The following is an 18,178-nucleotide window of genomic DNA, read 5'->3' as shown; positions in this document are numbered from 1 at the left end:
CTTAAATAAACATTTATTTGTCTTGCTCAATGTTGCATTGACTCATCCCGAATGGAAGCTTTTGTAGTCCACAGATGTAATCTATCCTCTCTTATTCAGTATAATATTGATGTTGCATCCTCTCACCATATTCAACAACCTTTCAATTCAAAGATATGGGTTAAGATCAGGCAGCTTTATCTATTCCTCGAGTCTGACCTTTTACACAACAGGAAGCCTTTTTTTTTGTTCACCCGTTTAAAGAACTGTTACCAAACAGAAATTGCAATGTCATGTAGATCCAAACACATAAACGACTCTCACACACTCAGAGATCATTAACCAAGGTGGCACCTTTGTGCTTGGGCCCTTATTAAAGTTGTAAGCCGTGTTGAGTGAAGCCTTGAACTCCCGTGCATGTCACAGGGTGTGGCTGTTCTGTTAAGTGAGAGGGAGAGGAAACCTGATAACTGTTAGATTTTGCATGAAGGAGCAGGTTAATGTGTGCAATGCACTGCAAATAGCATTCCCTTTGTATACTAGGTGGTGCTGTAGAACACACACATTATGTTGCTGTGCATCATGAAGACAACACATTGCAGTTTAATGCAAATCAAATTACATTCATCAGGTCACGCTTACTTCCTGTAACCACTATGTGGCGCAATTATGATGACTTAAATTCAGCTTGCAGGTGTCCTCAGACAGAGACTCATCAAAATATGAATTCTGGAAAAGACCTGACCACATGGACTCCAGTCACAGCAGTTTCCTGTTCTATGGTGTCATATCAAAATTGGACACCTTGCCAAGGTACCACTGTTTAACAAAGACTCAGACATCACAGTATCCCCTTAGCAAGTTGTTATGTTCTTTTTGACCAAATTTGAAACAGAACTGGTTGACCAGTGAGAAGTATATCAAAGCATAAAAAGCGTAATGTCCTGATGCTAGTTGCAGCGCTATAAGTAATCTGCCCCAAAATATAATCACTTCTTCCTTGGTCATTCAATCCCACCTATCCATCTATCCATCTATCCACCCATCCATCCATCCATTTTCTACCGCCTATCCTGTTAAGGGTTGCGGGGGGCTGAAGCCTATGTCTGCCTAATGTCTGCCTTTGGGCGAGAGTATTGGTCGCCAGTCCATCGCAGGGCCAACACATATAGGCAGACACCAATCACACTCACAGCCACACCAAGGGTCAATTAGAGTTTCCAATTAGCCTCGTCCCCTCTTGACAATTTTGGACTGTGGGAGGAAGCCAGCCCATGCAGGCACAGGGAGAACATGGAGACTCCACACAGAAAGATCCTGTGATTGAGACAGGGGCATTTTAGGGCCATTTCAGCTCACAGCAGTGAGTTATAATACAAGAACTCCCACCAGTGACTGAAAATCCAAATCGTGAAAATTAGGCTGTTCATGATATCATTCTCTGTGATGAACATGCACATGCAGTCACACACGTGCACACACGCACATTCCAGTTGATTTAGAAAGTGTAATCTTCAAGCATTCAACCAGATTGGGCCTGGACAAGCTATTGGGAGCTCCAAGAGCATTCCCAGTTGCCTGGCCCACTGAATAGCCTGCAGACTGCAGCTCTTAAATATATTGTATATTTAGGAGGAGACAAAAAGCCAACTGGCAGCCTGACATTGACCAACAGCAGGCTGCCAGCCCAGTTTGTAGTGTGTAGCCCAGGGGCTTAAAATGTAGATGTAAACTCATAATGTCACAATCCAGCAACAGAGCAGACAGATGGGGGCGCAGATGATAATGGGGGGTGCTGTCTCACAGACCACAACAAAGATAAGACTATTGTCTAAGGACTCCCGTTGAGCTCAAATATTCATGGGAGGATGAAAAGGACTGGAAGTATGGAATGGAAATAAAAAAGGAACTACTTCATAACTTTAAAGTAACCAGAAGATAGTTGAAATAAATTGGGAGTCATCCAACGTGAAAATTCAAGGAACCTACAAATAAAGTTGACTCATATATGAGCAAGAGTCTAAATAAATCTCTTTCTATGAAACAGGGAAAACAGAATATTTACAACATACTAAAGCGTGTAAAGGAATCATGAAGAATACATTTCAGAAATGTGACGGGAAACGGGAGAGTAAAAACAGAAACTGGAGAAGATGGGGAACGTAAACTATATTTGAACAACAGCTGCTCGGCCAGAGCAGAGAGAGGCCAGAGGATGCTGGATTAAGTTTAAATGTGGGTAACACAGATTGAGCCAAAAAAAAAAAAAATCACACAGGAATATGTACAGCATGCAAATGGATCAAATCATTAATATATGAGAATTACAACTAACTCTGACAACTGAGTATAATCAGTGACCATTGGTTCAAAACCTGTGTGCAGCATATTAGCTATATACAGTATTTACTTTATTTTACACATCTATTATTGAGATAGCTCTGATTTTGGAATGAACATTCAGTCTATATTATTGAATTAGGATCATTCTTCCAAACATTTTGCTGAGAATTAAATGAACAACTTTAACATATACATGATGGGGACAAATCTCAATTCAAAAGCTCATAGATCCAGGTCTACAGAACCCCGCTCTTTAACTGTCAGAGCACCAGAGAGTCTTAACATTTGAGCAATGATGACAAAGTTCTGCTTTCTAGATTATATTGATAAGGACACCGAGCTGTGTTCATTTATTACCTGGTGGGCAATCGATGTGGGTGATGAGGAGTTGGAGTAAGCCAGAAAATACATTTAATGCCTGGTATACTGTGTGTTTTTTTTTATCTTTTATTGCACACCCTGTGGAACACAGATGTACTCATCTTGAGTGCTACCATCAATCTAATGCATATACTCTGTCCAATGAGACTCCTACTCGATCAGAAGCTATGAGATAGTGTCACCTGTGTTGTCATTAAAACAGATTGAAACAGAGACGATACAACAGTGATGCTAAGCAAGAAGCAATTCCTTGAAGTAGTGCAAAGGTGCTGAAACATGTTCCCTTGGACAGCCAAGACTCAAAGTAAATGATGGGCCAAATTTGGCTTTCATGCACATTGAAAAAGCTAAGCTAAAGGAAAGGATTAGAAAAGCGTTGCCATGCTTGTGATGAGGGAAAAGAGGCGAGCTAATTTTGCAAAGTAAGCTTGGCGTAAGTTACACTGCACTCAAGTGTGGTGGCACTGATCAGTACATCATTACATGCTGCATCTCTACTAGTTAGTTGGCTGACATAGGTTGTAGCAGCAGTCACACTGTGAGAGGATCATCCTAAATGACTGTTACACAAGATTTTGGGTTCAAGTTAAGTCATTGCTCAGAGAAAGCAAAAGATACCACACTGTCTGTGTGTCTGTGTGTGTGTCCAGTTCCAGGACAAATGGTGATTGCTGCTCTGGGACACTCATTCCCATGCTGGAACATTTGAATGAGAGGAAGTGCCGATTAGCACACACAAGCATATAGTGTACACAATTACGCACGCACGCACGCACACACACACACACACATACACACACACACACACACACACACACACACACACACACACACACACACACACACACACACACACACACAGCCCTGTCTAATCCAGCAGTGTGTGGCTGGAAGATAAGGTGCAACCTGCATATTCTTTCCACATACTCACTCTCTCTCTGTGTCTCTCTCTCACACCCCCTCTACCCCTCTCACCATCCTGTCCTTGCTCCCTTTCCCTTCCAGTAGAGTAACACCTAATTCCCCCTAATTCCCTAATCCTGAGCAGGGCCACTGCACAGACTATCAGCAGTGGTCGAGGCAGCACACACTAAACACAGCCCAAATGATAGAAGATTTTTTTTGCCATTTCTTAATCCAATATCAATAACTTGTGGAGGACGCTAAATACCCATTACATGCATCTTTCTACCAGTCAGTTTTCTTTCATGGTTGGACAAACAAAAACCACTATTTTAAAGTTTTTAGAGTCATTTGGGCAACACCAACCGTTTTTAACCTTAAATACTGAATACCTCAATCACTTGATACAGGTGACTGAGCACTTTATTAGGAACACTTGTGTTCCTTCTTTTTCATGCAATGGTTTAATCAGCCAAGCTTATTGCAGCTTTCGGAAAGGTTGGTAGAGCAAGTTGGGATCCCAAGGATTTGGAATGATTGTTGGCAAATATATCATGGGGTTTTTATGTAAAAAAAATTCCATAGAGTTGACTCAGAGTGGAGCCAAATGCAAAAGAAAAACAATCAATGAGCAGCAGTTTTTGATAGCGGTCAATGGCCGGACTGGCACAAGTGAACAGGAAGGCTACAGTAACTCAGATAACTACCCATTACAATGCAGAAACCATTATACAGTTGACAACATGTCAAACCTTTAGGCTGATGGGCAAGAACAACAGAAGCCCATTCAGGAATCCTCCTCTGTCCAGAACAGAGAGCTGAAGCTGCAGTGGGCACATGCTCACTAAAACCTAACAACTGAATACCACAAAAACAAAACCCAGTCAAATGAGTTTTGATTCCTGATGAGGACAGATGGTACAGGCAAAACTACCCGAAGGTGGAAGTGAAGGTCTATAAAAATGCTATCTTAATTTTACATTGCTTTTAGAAGAGTCATGACAAAGTAGCACCCATACAAAACTACAACATGAAACATACAGCCTGCTATGCAACACATTAGATTTCAGATAAAACTAAAAAATATAGCTATTACTAATAGAACTATTGAGACAAAATGGCGAATTACCTCTTTCCCCACCAGGTTTAAAAACATTTTTTGCCAACCTCTGTGTGCCTTGTATTAACATTTTCTCATCTTTCAATCTTTCAAGCACAATATTTTGTGCTATGATATTGAAAAGTGGGCGGCACGGTGGTGCAGTGGTCAGCAATGACGCCTCACAGCAAGAAGGTTCTGGGTTTGACCCTTGGCTTGAGCACGGGATCTTTCTGTGTGGAGTCTCCATGTTCTCCCTGTTCCTGCGTGGGTTCTCTCTGGTACTCCAGCTTCCTCCCACAGTCCAAAGACTCACAAGTGGGGACGAGGCTGATTGATACTCTAAATTGACCGTAGGTGTGACTGTGAGTGTGAATGGTTGTCTGCCTCTATGTGTTGGCCCTGTGATAGACTGGCGACCCATCCAGGATGTACCCTGCCTCTTGCCTGAAGGCATCCGGGACATGCTCCAGCCCCAGCGACCCTTAACAGGATAAGCTGTAGAAAATGGATGGATGGATGGATGGATGGATATTGAAAAGAGCCAACATAGTAGAAAGAAGAGTAAGGCCTCTTATTTTTATTTTATAAAATGTTTCCTTGTTATTGCATCCATTTTAGAACTTTAATGAGGGTTGATGTCATGGAAACTGTAATTTTCATTCAAAAAGCTGAGAAAATTGCATAAGCGATTCTCCAGCATGAAATTCCTTTGTTTTTTTTCCCCAGTTCCATACGTTTACTTTGATTGTATGCTATGAAAAAAAAAACAATAGTCATCAGCCAGAAACAAGCTCATTGATACACCTTCCTCTGCCTAACTAAAGTCAGCCTGGTGCAGCACAGCTATATTAAAATATTAATAACCTCCTAAAACGTACTTGGAGTATGAGATTTCAGAGCGGACAACAAAGAAACAATTCTGGAAAATGATCCTAATTCCACTCTGTGGAATGGTCCAAGGGCCAGAAAAGACCCTGAGTGGGTATGAGAATGGAAGTCAGGAGAAGCAGCTATAGACACAGGCTAGATAAGATTGGGGACCCTCTGACAGGGATTCCGTGATGGAGACCCTGTAGCTGGGCCTACTGGGTTGGCAGCTGTTGGTGCAACTGACAACTGAAGGCCAGCTTGTTGGAACACAGAAACATCAGATTTAAGCCTAGGCTCAATGGAAACAGGCTGGAAGAATTATTTGTGAGGCAGCTGCTGCCTTTTTTTTTTTTTTTTTAAACCTTTATTTTACCAGGTAGTCACTTGAGATCAGGTGATCTCTTTTTCGAGCGAGACCTGGCCAAAATGGCAACATCTAAAACAAACAAAATAACACAAAATCAAACAAGAACAAACAAAGCGAAGTGGTGCAGAGAAAAAACCAAACAGTGAAACAAGGCCAGAAGTAGATAAAAGTCGAAGCAAGAAGGCAGGCGGAGGCGGGGCTTTACTAAGGGTCACTTTGAATGATCACATCAGCACACTGTCAAACAACTACGTGAGAAATAAGTTTGTAGCATCCAAACTGAGCCAGTGATCAACAATGGGCCTGAGTGCCTTTGAAAGGTCAACAAATGGTGATGTTCTTGGAAATTGCAGAACATTCTGTTTGGCCTTGTGATATTTTTAGTTTTTGGTAATTTCACTTTTAGGTTTTCCTATTTTGGATTCTTTTAAAGCTAGTTCCAATTTTATTTTTGAAATGTAATTACCTTGTGTGCCTCTTTCCTTGCCACTGATGTTTTCACCTATGTCTAGTTTGTGAATCAGTCTTAATCAGTGCTGGTCTGTTTCCAACTCTCATGTCTGTCCATCTGTTTCGCATTGTCTGGATACTGTAGTTCTTTTGTATTTTAGTTCATCAGATCCTCTGTTCAGTTAGTTCTTTTGTTGCCCAGTCAGCCGTGCTTATGACCCACTCATTTGGGCAGATTTTGCTAGCTTTTTGTGTGCTTCCATTTGCTCTTTTTGTATTTTTGTTAGTTTTAAATAAACATTATTGTCCTTCACATTCTTGCCTGCCAGCTGAATTCTGTCACTTGGGTCCACCCGTCTGCCATCCACATAGGATCTCACCAGCTCTAGTGCCAGGAGTTTCAGCAGCCTCATCTCAAAATATTTCAGAGGTAAGGAGGCATTCTTGTTTCATTCTGGCAGATATCTTCAAACCCTGAGTGGAAGCACACCTTTGAGGCTGATATTTTCCAGATTATTAATTCAAAGCCAGGGATTCTGTGGTTGGTGCCAAGCTTGGCACGGGCACTGACACTTACTTCTCTTCAACCTGCTTGCCTATAGACCTCAACCTGTTTGTCCTGAGGCTAGGTTACCTGAGCAATGAGACATCCCTGCTGACTCAGGCCACTCCTTGTTCCCAAGCAGCTGGCCATTATTGCAAACTCGAAACATGTTCCTAACAAGTTTCCAGGATCTCCAGGGACCCTACTGCAGCAGAGCCAGTCTCCTGAGTTGTTATCTTTGGCACCTCAGCTTCTACCAGAATATTAATTCTGTTTTCCATTTGTGTTGCAATCAACTAAAAATGTTCATAAAGCAGGCCATTACTATCGGTCTAGAACCGTCAGTCATGCATTTATTTCCTCCCATTTAGATAACAAAACCTCAACAAGCTGATTCAAAATGTCACAACTAGGGTTTAGAATTTCACAGTGCAATAATTGTCTCAGGAAATATCACAGTTTCATAGGATCATGGTATAATGTATATTATTATCACTTATACTTTGAGAAAACAGGGTTTTTACTTGAACAAATGCTGTATAAAATATCTCTCAAGGGAGTATCTGCAAAAAGGCTCCTGTTTGAATAGAAGGAAAGATGATGTGCCCAATGTTTTTTTTTTTTCAATAGCTTATATAAACAAATGTACACAGAATGGAAACCTTAAATTTCAATACCAGGGTATAGCTTGACAACAGTGTTTCACTGCAACCTCACTCATTACCAGGTCCAAAGGGAAATAAAATGGCCTTTTCTTCTGCACCCAGCACATTTTCTGGAACATTTTTCAAATCGTTTTGATCACCTTTAATGCCTTTGCATGGTGAGCATTCCAGAAAATACAGTATAACTGACATCTTTAATTTCTGTGAGCCCATATGCAACTTGAATTCCATTGTTCATGCATTCAAGACCATTGCTTAATTGAACATTAAAAAAAAAGAAATCAGGGAGATGAAACACCTTGTCTTTTTACTTCCTGGCAACTGACAACTCGCATGCAGGCTATCCAGAATATCTAAATTAAAAGTACACATGTACCGAAATCATTTGTATGAGAGAGGCTGACTGACTTACCAGGGCGCAGAGGAGGTCCACAGCCTCCAGGATAAGCTCCTGATGTCCTATTCTGGTGACACCCAGCTCCTCCAGTTCCTGGTGGGTGATGTGCAACAGCTGCTCTCCACCCATCTGCTCCCGCTCAAAACTCTTCACATACTGCTGCAAACAATCATCCAGACCTGAGGAGAATATAGATAGACTCCAGTTTAGCCTGAGCTGATACTTTTAACCTTTACTTTTCTGGTCAACTCAGCCATTTTTAACTACATAGCCTAGGTGTCTTCTTTCTGATTAAAAAGATGGGAAATAAGAACCTGAAGACTGATATTTCCATGATGCTTTATTGGAAACGCTTTGTCATCAAGAAAAAAAAATCTGTTGGTTTAGCTGTGACATATCAGATGATCACCTAGCCATGCACTTTTGTAATTTCCGTTGATAACTCAGATTTTTACATACACAAGCAAAGTCATTTTAGTGTTTTCATACATTGCATTTCACACACAAAATATACCTCAAGAGATGTGAGTCACATATCGACATATGACTTTTCACTGTAAAGCTGCTGCAGCCTGCCAAGCAGAGAGCCAATCAGCTGTCCCTAGACATGGTGGGTCTGCAATATTATTGATCAGAAAATGCTTCGGGCTCTGAACCAAACAAAGTCAGCAAAAAGCACACGTCTCCACAGACCTAATGAACAAGCCTGCTTGAAATGAGTGCATACAAAGCAAAAACGCATGAGAGGAGCCAACCAAATCCACACGTGCGCGCACACGCGCGCAGACACACACACAGAATCACAGGAGAATACAAGTACACACTTGAATCACAGTCACACAATTACAAATGCTGTTGTTATTCAGGGTTTGACGCTTCTGTGGAGGCATGTTGATTAAGCTGAGTGGAGCTGTGAGGAAAACACTGATGCCCAAGGGAAGCGATGCTGACAGAGAGCAGACAGTGTGGTAGCACCTTAACACAGTCACCACACACACACACACACACACACACACACACACACACACACACACACACACACACACATGCACTTGAAACAAAGAATGAGCAGCTTGCTCTTAGTATGCCATGGGACATAACAGACAAAATATTGAGTCCAGTGTTGCACTCAGTGACATGGGCAAACAATCTTGATACAGCACAGCAGAGCAATTTTACATGTAACTCATCAGTAAGAAACTCCGTGCTATGAATATATAAGTGAAAATGGTTTAATGAAATACATTCTCTACGGACAAAAATGAAATATCTCTCATGTTTACAAGTTTGACAATACAATGTTAATACACACAAGGATGTTATGATGCCAAATGAATGGTGTACAACAGGCATATGAAGCAGAGAGCCACTCTTCCTCCAGCCAAAAAAACAAAAAAACAATCCACTCACACTAACATCTGTCTCAGAACCAGCCTTCCTTGTGTTTGTTTCATGAATAAAGTGAACTGGATGTACCATGGAAGTTGGGGCCTCGTCATTTCTATGAAAGTTGCAGAATGGTGCATGAATCCAAAAAGGTTTGACAAGCAGGTGTGCATACTTAGTGAGCCACACAGGTCCTTTCTGTCAGGCCCTGGTCTGTCATGTAACAGATTCTAAATGATAATAATTACACACCAAGGTCACTATGTAAAAGATGACCAGCACACTTCATGTATATGTAAATTGAGACCTAGATACAAGGTTGGTTATTATTATTATAACTATATGATAAATATTAGAAACCACCAAAAGCCTACATCCCATTTTCTCAATAAATTTAGACAAATTGCTTCAGGGCGTTCCATAAATTTCATGTTTATGAGAGGTGAAAGGGACTTTAAGCCACCAAACCTGGGACCCAGTGCCTGACTGTGTCAGATTTTGGAAAAGTTCCCTGAAGCATTCCAGATATATCACATAAGGGAAAAAAGGGACAAATGGACCATCAACCTGAAATCAGAATGCCCCCAGCCTATGGCTTTCACCAGTACTGAAGCATAAAAAGTGATTTTAATCCAGCAAGGCAAGCAACCACATTGTCTAAACATGATCTGAAGATCTTATAACCTGGATCATTTTCCTGTAAATTTTTAACCAAACTACATTCCATATGTACAACAGCTCCAACTTGACCTGCATCTTCCTGAAAACATTTATAGTTAGATGTATGACACACGTGACATATTAAAATCAATGTGCGCAAGAAAATATGACTAGGAAAATACAAAGACAAATTCTCACCAGAGTTGACAGAGATGTGCACTGCATGCGCAGATTCTTTCTTTAGCCAAAAGCTATAGGAGCAGAAACAGCCATGCAGAAAAACCATGGAAGCAGAGCAGCCCTGCAGCTAGTAACCAGGATTTGTTAGTATCCGACTCCTGACCCTACCATATGAGAGAGCGAGACAGAGACATATTCGCACTTTGCCATTTACACCCAGCTTTTCCTGCTGCAGCAGTTTAGCACGTTGTATAAAGTTCCACATTACAGCTTCAATCACCATAATGCAAATGCAATATCTGATTATATTTGCAAAATGATGACTGTATAATACTGTCAACTGACATTTATGATTCTCTTTAGGTGGAAAAAGTTGAATTACATTCTCACACTCATTACTTCAGTCAGCGTTTGTGTTGTCTTCTTGCTGTCTAATCATTAGCTGTTGTGCCTTTTCTCCTCTCCCTTTCCCTCTCTTCACCTACAGTAGTGTATAAAGTACATAAATTATATAAAGAGGTGATGAATAAAGAATCAAAGAGGTGCAGGCAGGCTGACTACCACGACTTCCTCTGGGGAAGCCTCTCACTATAGTTATGTCCTACTTCTTCAACATTCACAGAGAACCTAGCTGGATTGCTGTGTTACGTGGCAGAGACTTTGGTGGTATTTTCCCCTTTTAAACAATTGAATATGTTGTATCAAATATATTAAATGCTGACACATACTTATTCACAGCTTCACACATGTACATACACACTGAGAAAACAGCTGCTATCCAATCAATTGAGTCAGGAATCCTCCCAAAGAGGAAAAACAGCTGATTTGGGTTCATCTGCTGAGTTCATATGCCAGCTGTAAAAAGCACATGGTGTTCACTCACTCACCCACACACGCATGCACGCACACACACACACACACACACACACACACACACACACACACACACACACACACACACACACACTAATGAACAGGGGTTTTGAAGCATTAGCAGCACTAAGAGAGATCATTTTTTTCCTTGCAAATTCTCATATCAAACTGCATTTTTAACTACAGGACATGTGAAAACTGACCCCTCATGTGAAGTTGGTCATGCAAAATAACGAGAGACAAACAAATTCTACCCTAGGTGCTATAATGAGAATTAAGAAATTTTGCATTATGTAATGTCAGGAGTGTCTCTTTGCGTAATGAAGTTATGAACTTCGGCTACTTCCCCCCAGGAGTTGTACTAACTGGGCAATCGTGTATTTCATCGTAGCTGAATTGCAGATGGCTACCATAGTTCATGAAGTCATATCACTGTGCTGACGGATGAAGTGTGTTTTCTGTAACTATTATTTTGTTATTGTGTTCCAGGGGCTTAATATTGGATAGTATTCACCGAGCTAGGCTATTGCTTGCATATCTGTCTTGCCCTTTGTTAAACAAAGGGTCAAATGTAAATACTCAGAGTTTTGACCAGATTTGCTTGTATTTATTTGGACAGATCTCTCATGCAGCATGTTGATGTAATATGACACAGTGGTGCAGTGGGAGTCACTGCCCAGCAAGAAGGTTTTGTATTTGAAACTGCATGCCAGCAGGGACCTTTTGTGCCTGCATGGGTTCTCTCCGACTTACTCCCACAGACCAAAAACATGTAAGTTGGCTGAAACTCTGAATTTGCTGCAGGTGTGAATGTTTGCCTGTCTATATGTCTGCCTTTTTATGATCTGATGACCTGTCCAGGGAACACCCCACCTCTCACCTGAAGCTTACTGGGTTCGGCTTCAGCTCCACAAGACCAGGTAAGTGGTACAGATATTTGATGTATTTATTAGCAAAGCAAAGTAATATGCACGTGCCAAAAAAAAACAAAACTTGAATCGTACCTCTATGTATATCAGCACCTGAGATGTATGATTTATTTATGTTGCTAACAAAAAGGCTGAAAGCTACCGATTGAATTTGTTAAGGAATACAAACTAAGCCATTATGCTTCATCGCTTGGTTGGATGATAAGTAGGTGTTTACAATATATGGTAAAATTGTGTCCTCCAGTAGATAAATGTCAATACAATTTCTACCGTAGGACATGTGTCATCTAGGGAAATTGAGTGAATAGGCAAAATACACAGCAGTGAAATTATAATTTTCTTTAAAAAAAAAAAGGCATTATCTTAAACCTTGTCACAACTGAATATATAGAACAATTACCATATTGATTACAGATATTGATACATCTCTTTACCGTGATACACGATTTGGGCCATATCACCCACCCCTATTTTAATGTGTTTTTATCCCCCAGCAACAGCTGCAGTGCCTGGTGTATTTGTTATCATTAAAGAAAATCGTTCTTATTCTATGGTTCTCATTCAGTAATTCAATTTTATGCCAGATTAAGATTTAATAAAATGGCTCTTTCTAAAGGGTTTTTTAGCTTTAAGCTTGAGCAAGCATCTCAAGTTGACAGCTTCATCCACATTTCATGTAACTCCCACCAAACTTTTCCTCTTTCCTGGGCAAAATAAACCCCGCCTTTTCTGAAACACCAGGGTTGCCAGGCAACAGCAAAAGAAGCAAAAGCAAAAGAGGGCTAAGAGCAGAAGTGAAGAATCAGCAGTTGCTGCCCCTCAGGACCCTGCACTAATGCTAGGCTAAGGAGTACTCACACACACAACATACACTATAATTACACACACACATACTGTACTTTACTGATAGAAAGGATTATTCAAGGCCACAATCAAAACTACTACTTTTACCAGTGAATATGCCTCATGCTTGCCCACTAAAACAAGCTAAAATCCATCAGTCAAACCTGTCTGGCCTGTCCTCGGAGACCACCCTTTGGTCAGAGTAAAGCCTGGGCAAAGAGCAATGGCAGGAAACACAGACTTCTGTCTTGTCGCCTTGCCCCCCATTTGTGAGCTTCCAGCTGGAGTAAGTGCTTCAGTGGGTGCAAAGAAAAGACACAACACTCACTAAAAATAATCCTACTGTGAAATATTCATCACATCATGACGGAATATTCTTAAGACCGTGGCATTTTAGCTCCTGTGTGTGCTTCCAAGTGCACAGCCTGCTCTCAGGAATGCAGTGAGCAAGGAGGTGTCAAGATGCAGGAAAACAGAGTCTGAAGTGGTTACAGTTATACTTGAAATATGCTAACAAGAACTTGACCTTACAAGCCATAACTATCCTGGCCCATTGCTCTTTTCAAAGAACTTAAATTCCAGCTCCAGGAATTTGGCTGAATTACACAGTACTTGAAAATGTATTTATTAGTTTCCCTGAGAGATGCTTGGTCATTGGGCAAAAGCTGAAGACATTCAAACCTGGAAGCTGTTGACCTCTATTTAAGCGGCCATTGGGGTCCCCGACTGGTTGGGGTCAAAGAGAGCAAGAAAGAAAGAGGCCAAAAGAGAGAGATTATTCACACAGGTTGTGCAGTGGTCTAATATGTTCACTACCAACACAAGGGCCACTGATTCAGTACCCAGTTTTTCTGTACAGACACAATTGTCCATGTTTTCAGGTGGGAAGCAGAATGAAGTTGTGTTTCCTGGTTGGTTAGGGCACCTGTTCAGGAGGGAGGGGAACTGGTGGGAATAGCATAACTTCCCATGCTCTGTGTCCTCCTGATGTAACTCCTCGAATTTGGTTAAAAGAGGTGGTAGAGGACTCTATATGGACTCCTTGGGTCCCTGGAGGGGGTGGTTCCCTTCTTGTTAGGTTGGAAAAGGACAGATACCATTTGGTCGATGGTCAGGGACCAATTTACTTGGTCCATATCAGAGTAGAATTACTGATTTTATAAGTGACCAAAAACTAACTAAATGCTGGGTAGGGAAAACACCTCCAAACCATGCCAGTTTTGATTGGTTGGTTGTTTTCAGTTAAAAAGAGAATTTTACTATGTCTCAGCTGCATGAAGGCACTATAAACTATTTTCATGACATGTCATAGGAGGAAAATAAAGGAGCAATAAATCAAAATCAGAATCCCATTCTACATAGTGTCACAGCAACAATTCAAAGGCTCATCGACATGGAACAGGGACACAATTCATGTTATTAATTATATCAATGTTATTGTGTTTACCTTGCAAAGAAATGTAAACATAACTTGCATTTGGTCACAGTGCACAAGCTGTGAGATTCAAAGTTAGGTACTTAGGATATTGGTTGAACTGGGCCAAAGAACTGGGTTAATAATCTGAACATACTGCTGATGGCACATTTGATTTTTTTTTCTTTAGAACTATGTATTGTGATTGGAAGTGGATTAATAATTAAGTCAGTATACTATACAGTATACAGCTAGTGCTGTAACACACTGTAATTTTGGTCCCATTGTTAAGGATCCTGATGCTACTAAAGCTTTGTTTATGCTTCTGCGTTGCGGCGACGCCGTCATCTAGCATTCAAAGTTCTGCATCGAGGGAACGCATTGCTCTGCAATTCACCGCCAAGCCGCTAGGAGTGTGTGGCTGTGTCTTTGTATGGTTTTGGGGGACTCTTGTCAGATTCCTTGGTTTTCTTCCGGTCAGAGACAACAATGGCAATTGAGATGGAGTGCGTGTTTTTGGAGATGGAGCTCATTGATATTGAACAACAAATGTTGTTACTCCAAATGTTGAAGCGCAGGCGATGCAGAAGACGTTTGAGGAGGTGGTCTGTCCGACCACTGAACCAGTTGAGATTGAGAACAGGTTTAAAAATGGCAGTGTTGTTGTGCTGAACCGGAAATGATGTTCTGAGCAGACCGATCACAGTCCTTGACGTTCACGTCACGATGCATCGACGCAACGCGTAGTCAGGATTTTTTGGAGGTGCACGTCAGGCTATGGTGTAGGGTCCGCGTAGGGGTCTGCATTGACGATGTAGGTACGGCGTCACTGCGATGCCGAAGCATAAACCAGGCTTAAGAAAGGAAAAATATTCTTTTAACCCCAAGTATTTTTTTTTTTTTTTTAGTATTAGCACTGAAAGGTCCTTCATTTTAAAATGAAGATGTTAGACTCAGAAAATTGGACTAGTAGTACAAGATCTTGTTTTGTATCTTAATTAAGGGTTTCCAAACATATATGCTATTTCAGCATACTTCAAGTTCTTCCTCTCGTATGCCTCTTCAATAGCAGATTCCCACGCTACCGTTAGTTCAACGATGTATAGGAGTTTCTGGGAGGTTGACCACAGGATAAGGTCAGGCCCTAGAGTAGTTGTTACTATCTCTCTTGGGAAGACAAGCTTGTGATCCAGGTCTACCTGCATTTTCCAGTCACGGGCCAGATCAAGTAGGGTTGTGTTCTTTCTTGTCACTTTTTTAACTGGATGTTCGCCTGTTCTCACAAAGGAGGTAGTGCTTGAAGCTTTGTGTATCAATGGCGGGAAGGCATTGGTGGTGGGGTTTTTTTCCTTCCGGTGTAATTGCTTGCTGCCGCAAAACCTTGTTGTGTCTCCAGGTGTAGCGACGTTGGGACAGGCTGGTTTTGCATCCGGTAAGGATGTGCCTTAGTGTTGCGGGTGTTTGGCACATTTGGGATCTTCCCCTAGCCACTGGTGTAAGTTTTTGTGGGTTGGAAGGAAATCATACGTGGCTCTGATGATGAAGCTAAGTCTGCTTCCTTCCATTTCCCAGATACCCCACCAGGTTAGCTTACAAGGTTCCAGATTTTCCCAGCTGGTCCACTGCCCCTGCTTAGACTGTGAGACTGTCTTTGTGCATCTTTCTGCCTCCTTGTGGCGCCGACTTCACTTTGGTGCACTTGTACACTTTTATGAGGCTGCAGACAGGCAATTTCAGAGCACCTCGTCCATACAAGCCAACATTGCCGAGGCACCTTGGGAGACCAAGCCATTTCTTAATGTAGGAACTGACTGTTCTCTCTTCATAGACCGTCATGGGCCACATCAGACAGGGGCGCAGTCCAAGCTGCTGACGCCACAGTTTTAGTTTGCTAAGAAATGTGTTCTTGTCAATGGTGGTAAGGCCTTTGATGGTTTCCTCCCTCAGTTGGTTAATCTGGTCTGCATCCTTGGGGCTTTCGTTGTACCACCATCCAAACTCTTCACCAGCTTTTTTCTCCAATGTGAAATCTGTTGTTAGAGAGTTTTCCTCCGATGAGGTGGATATACTCCTGGATTTGCTGGGTTTCAACTTTGTTATGTTTTCATAAAGCTTTTCCAGCAGTTGCTTGGTGCATGGGACTGTCGACATCAGAGTGGTCAGGTCGTCCGTGTAGGTATGGATTGGTGGTAATCACTGTCCATCCTGCAGTCGCTCTCCTCCTACAACCCACTTGGAAGCCTGAATGATAACTTCCATTGCCATGGTGAAGGCTAATGGGGAGATGGTACACCCTGCCATTTTTCCCATTTCCAGTCGTTGCCATGACGTTGTGTATTCTGCCGTTGTTATGCAGAATTGAAAATCTTGGAAATAGTTCCTGACCAGGTCTGTGATGCTCTTTGGTATGTGGAATAGGTTGAAGGCTGCCCAGATGAGGGAATGGGGAACAGATCCAAATGCACTTGCTAGATCCATGAATAGTACATGTAGATCTTTTCCCTTTTGTTTTGCCGACTGGATTTGGTGCCATATCATGATTGTGTGCTCTCGGCATCCAGAGAAGCCTGGTATCCCATCATTCTGTACCGTCATGTCAATCAGCCCATTTTGTTTTAGGTAGGTTGTCATTCTTTGTACAAGGAAGATCTTGCCTTCTCCTTCTTCTTGTGTTTTGATCTGAGGTTTTCAGCTCTCTGCAGGCTTGCTGGGCAACCCTTAAGATCCGCCTGTAGTTGTTCAATACCTGTTTTTTCCTCCACTGAGGCTTTCCTCCATTGCTTTCTCAATTTCCATCTTTCCTTGACAAGTTGTTCAATCTCTTGTTGTCTTCTGGACTTGGGTGGGGTCTGAGTTTCTTCTTCCTTGTTTGTTTTAATCCAAATCTTTCTGTTCCATATGAGTAGATCAGATCACACATTTTCTCCAGTTTCTTCTCCATGGTTCCTTTTAGGCTGCTTAGGATGTTCTTCGGGTCTGCGTTGATTGTTGCCCACTCTTTCTTATTGCAAGATTTTGGCCATCTCACTTGATGTCTGTGGCCTTGGATGTTCTTCTCCAATGTAGGCTGTGGTTGGCTGGGTTCATTGTTGTCATCTGAAGTGCTTGAGTCGCTCTCAGTCACTGGGGTATTGATGCTCAGTGGACTGGGTTGGCTCCTGCCACTGATCTTCACTCAATTTATTTGGTCTTTCTCTTAGTAGATACTGGTCAATACAAGGTCCCGACTTTGTCTTGTTCAAGCACTTCTTTCCCTGATGTATTTTTAGGCCCCTCAGGGATTTAACACCACTCCATCTGCAAGTGCATGTTCAGAGTTCTTTTCTTGCAGCAGAAGTAGTCACCATGCTTATATTCTTTCTCGTCATCATTGTCTTTCCTGGGTTTGTTGCTGTGTTGTTAGCCAAGGAGTCATCTTCTGCCCCCACTTTCACAGATTCTAGGGGTGATTTTCTCTTTGAACGTAAATGTGCAATGAGGGGTGCAACTGTTCCACTTTTCAGTGTAATGGAGCTTGCTGCCATAGGGAGCGAGTCCATGGCAGCCCTATAGGGGTCTTTCCCTCCTGTCAGCTGTCTCTCCAAGCTGTCGCAAGGTCTTTCCCTTGTTGTCATCACTTTCACAGCAGTCACTGGTTGCCCAGTTTGTCATTACTGTTTCTAGGACTAGATGGTACAATCTCCCGTATAGTCAGCACAGCTTCTTGTTTGATGGTCAGAGTGGGAGAGGTAACCTTACTAGGCATTCCCCCTCTCTGTCTTTGCCTCTCTTCGCTTCCCTCGCAACGTAGCCTCCACTTTCTTCTGTCCAATCCAATAGTATCACCTCCTCATACCAACTGTACACTACCCACACAAAATCCCATACAGGGTGCTCCTATCCCCAAGCCACA

The 18,178-nt window shown here is 41.9% G+C and overlaps 1 protein-coding gene across 3 annotated transcripts in view; it reads right to left on the bottom strand.

Moving 5' to 3' along the window:
- Positions 1-18,178, bottom strand: part of LOC147250775 (connector enhancer of kinase suppressor of ras 2) — an 80,885-nt gene that overhangs the window by 54,083 nt on the left and 8,624 nt on the right. For all 3 annotated transcript variants that reach the window (XM_086223038.1, XM_086223040.1, XM_086223039.1), the window contains exon 2: positions 8,017-8,180. In XM_086223038.1, coding sequence (XP_086079164.1) covers positions 8,017-8,180 — 164 coding nt within the window. The remainder of the gene's footprint in view (positions 1-8,016; positions 8,181-18,178) is intronic.

The sequence above is a fragment of the Aulostomus chinensis genome, chromosome 13, assembly GCF_037954235.1.
Source record: "Aulostomus chinensis isolate RoL2024-O1b breed Wild chromosome 13, RoL_Achi_v1.0, whole genome shotgun sequence".
Lineage (NCBI taxonomy): Eukaryota > Metazoa > Chordata > Actinopteri > Syngnathiformes > Aulostomidae > Aulostomus > Aulostomus chinensis.
Note: the sequence above shows the minus strand (reverse complement) of the source record. Positions and strands in the feature narration are given on the sequence as shown.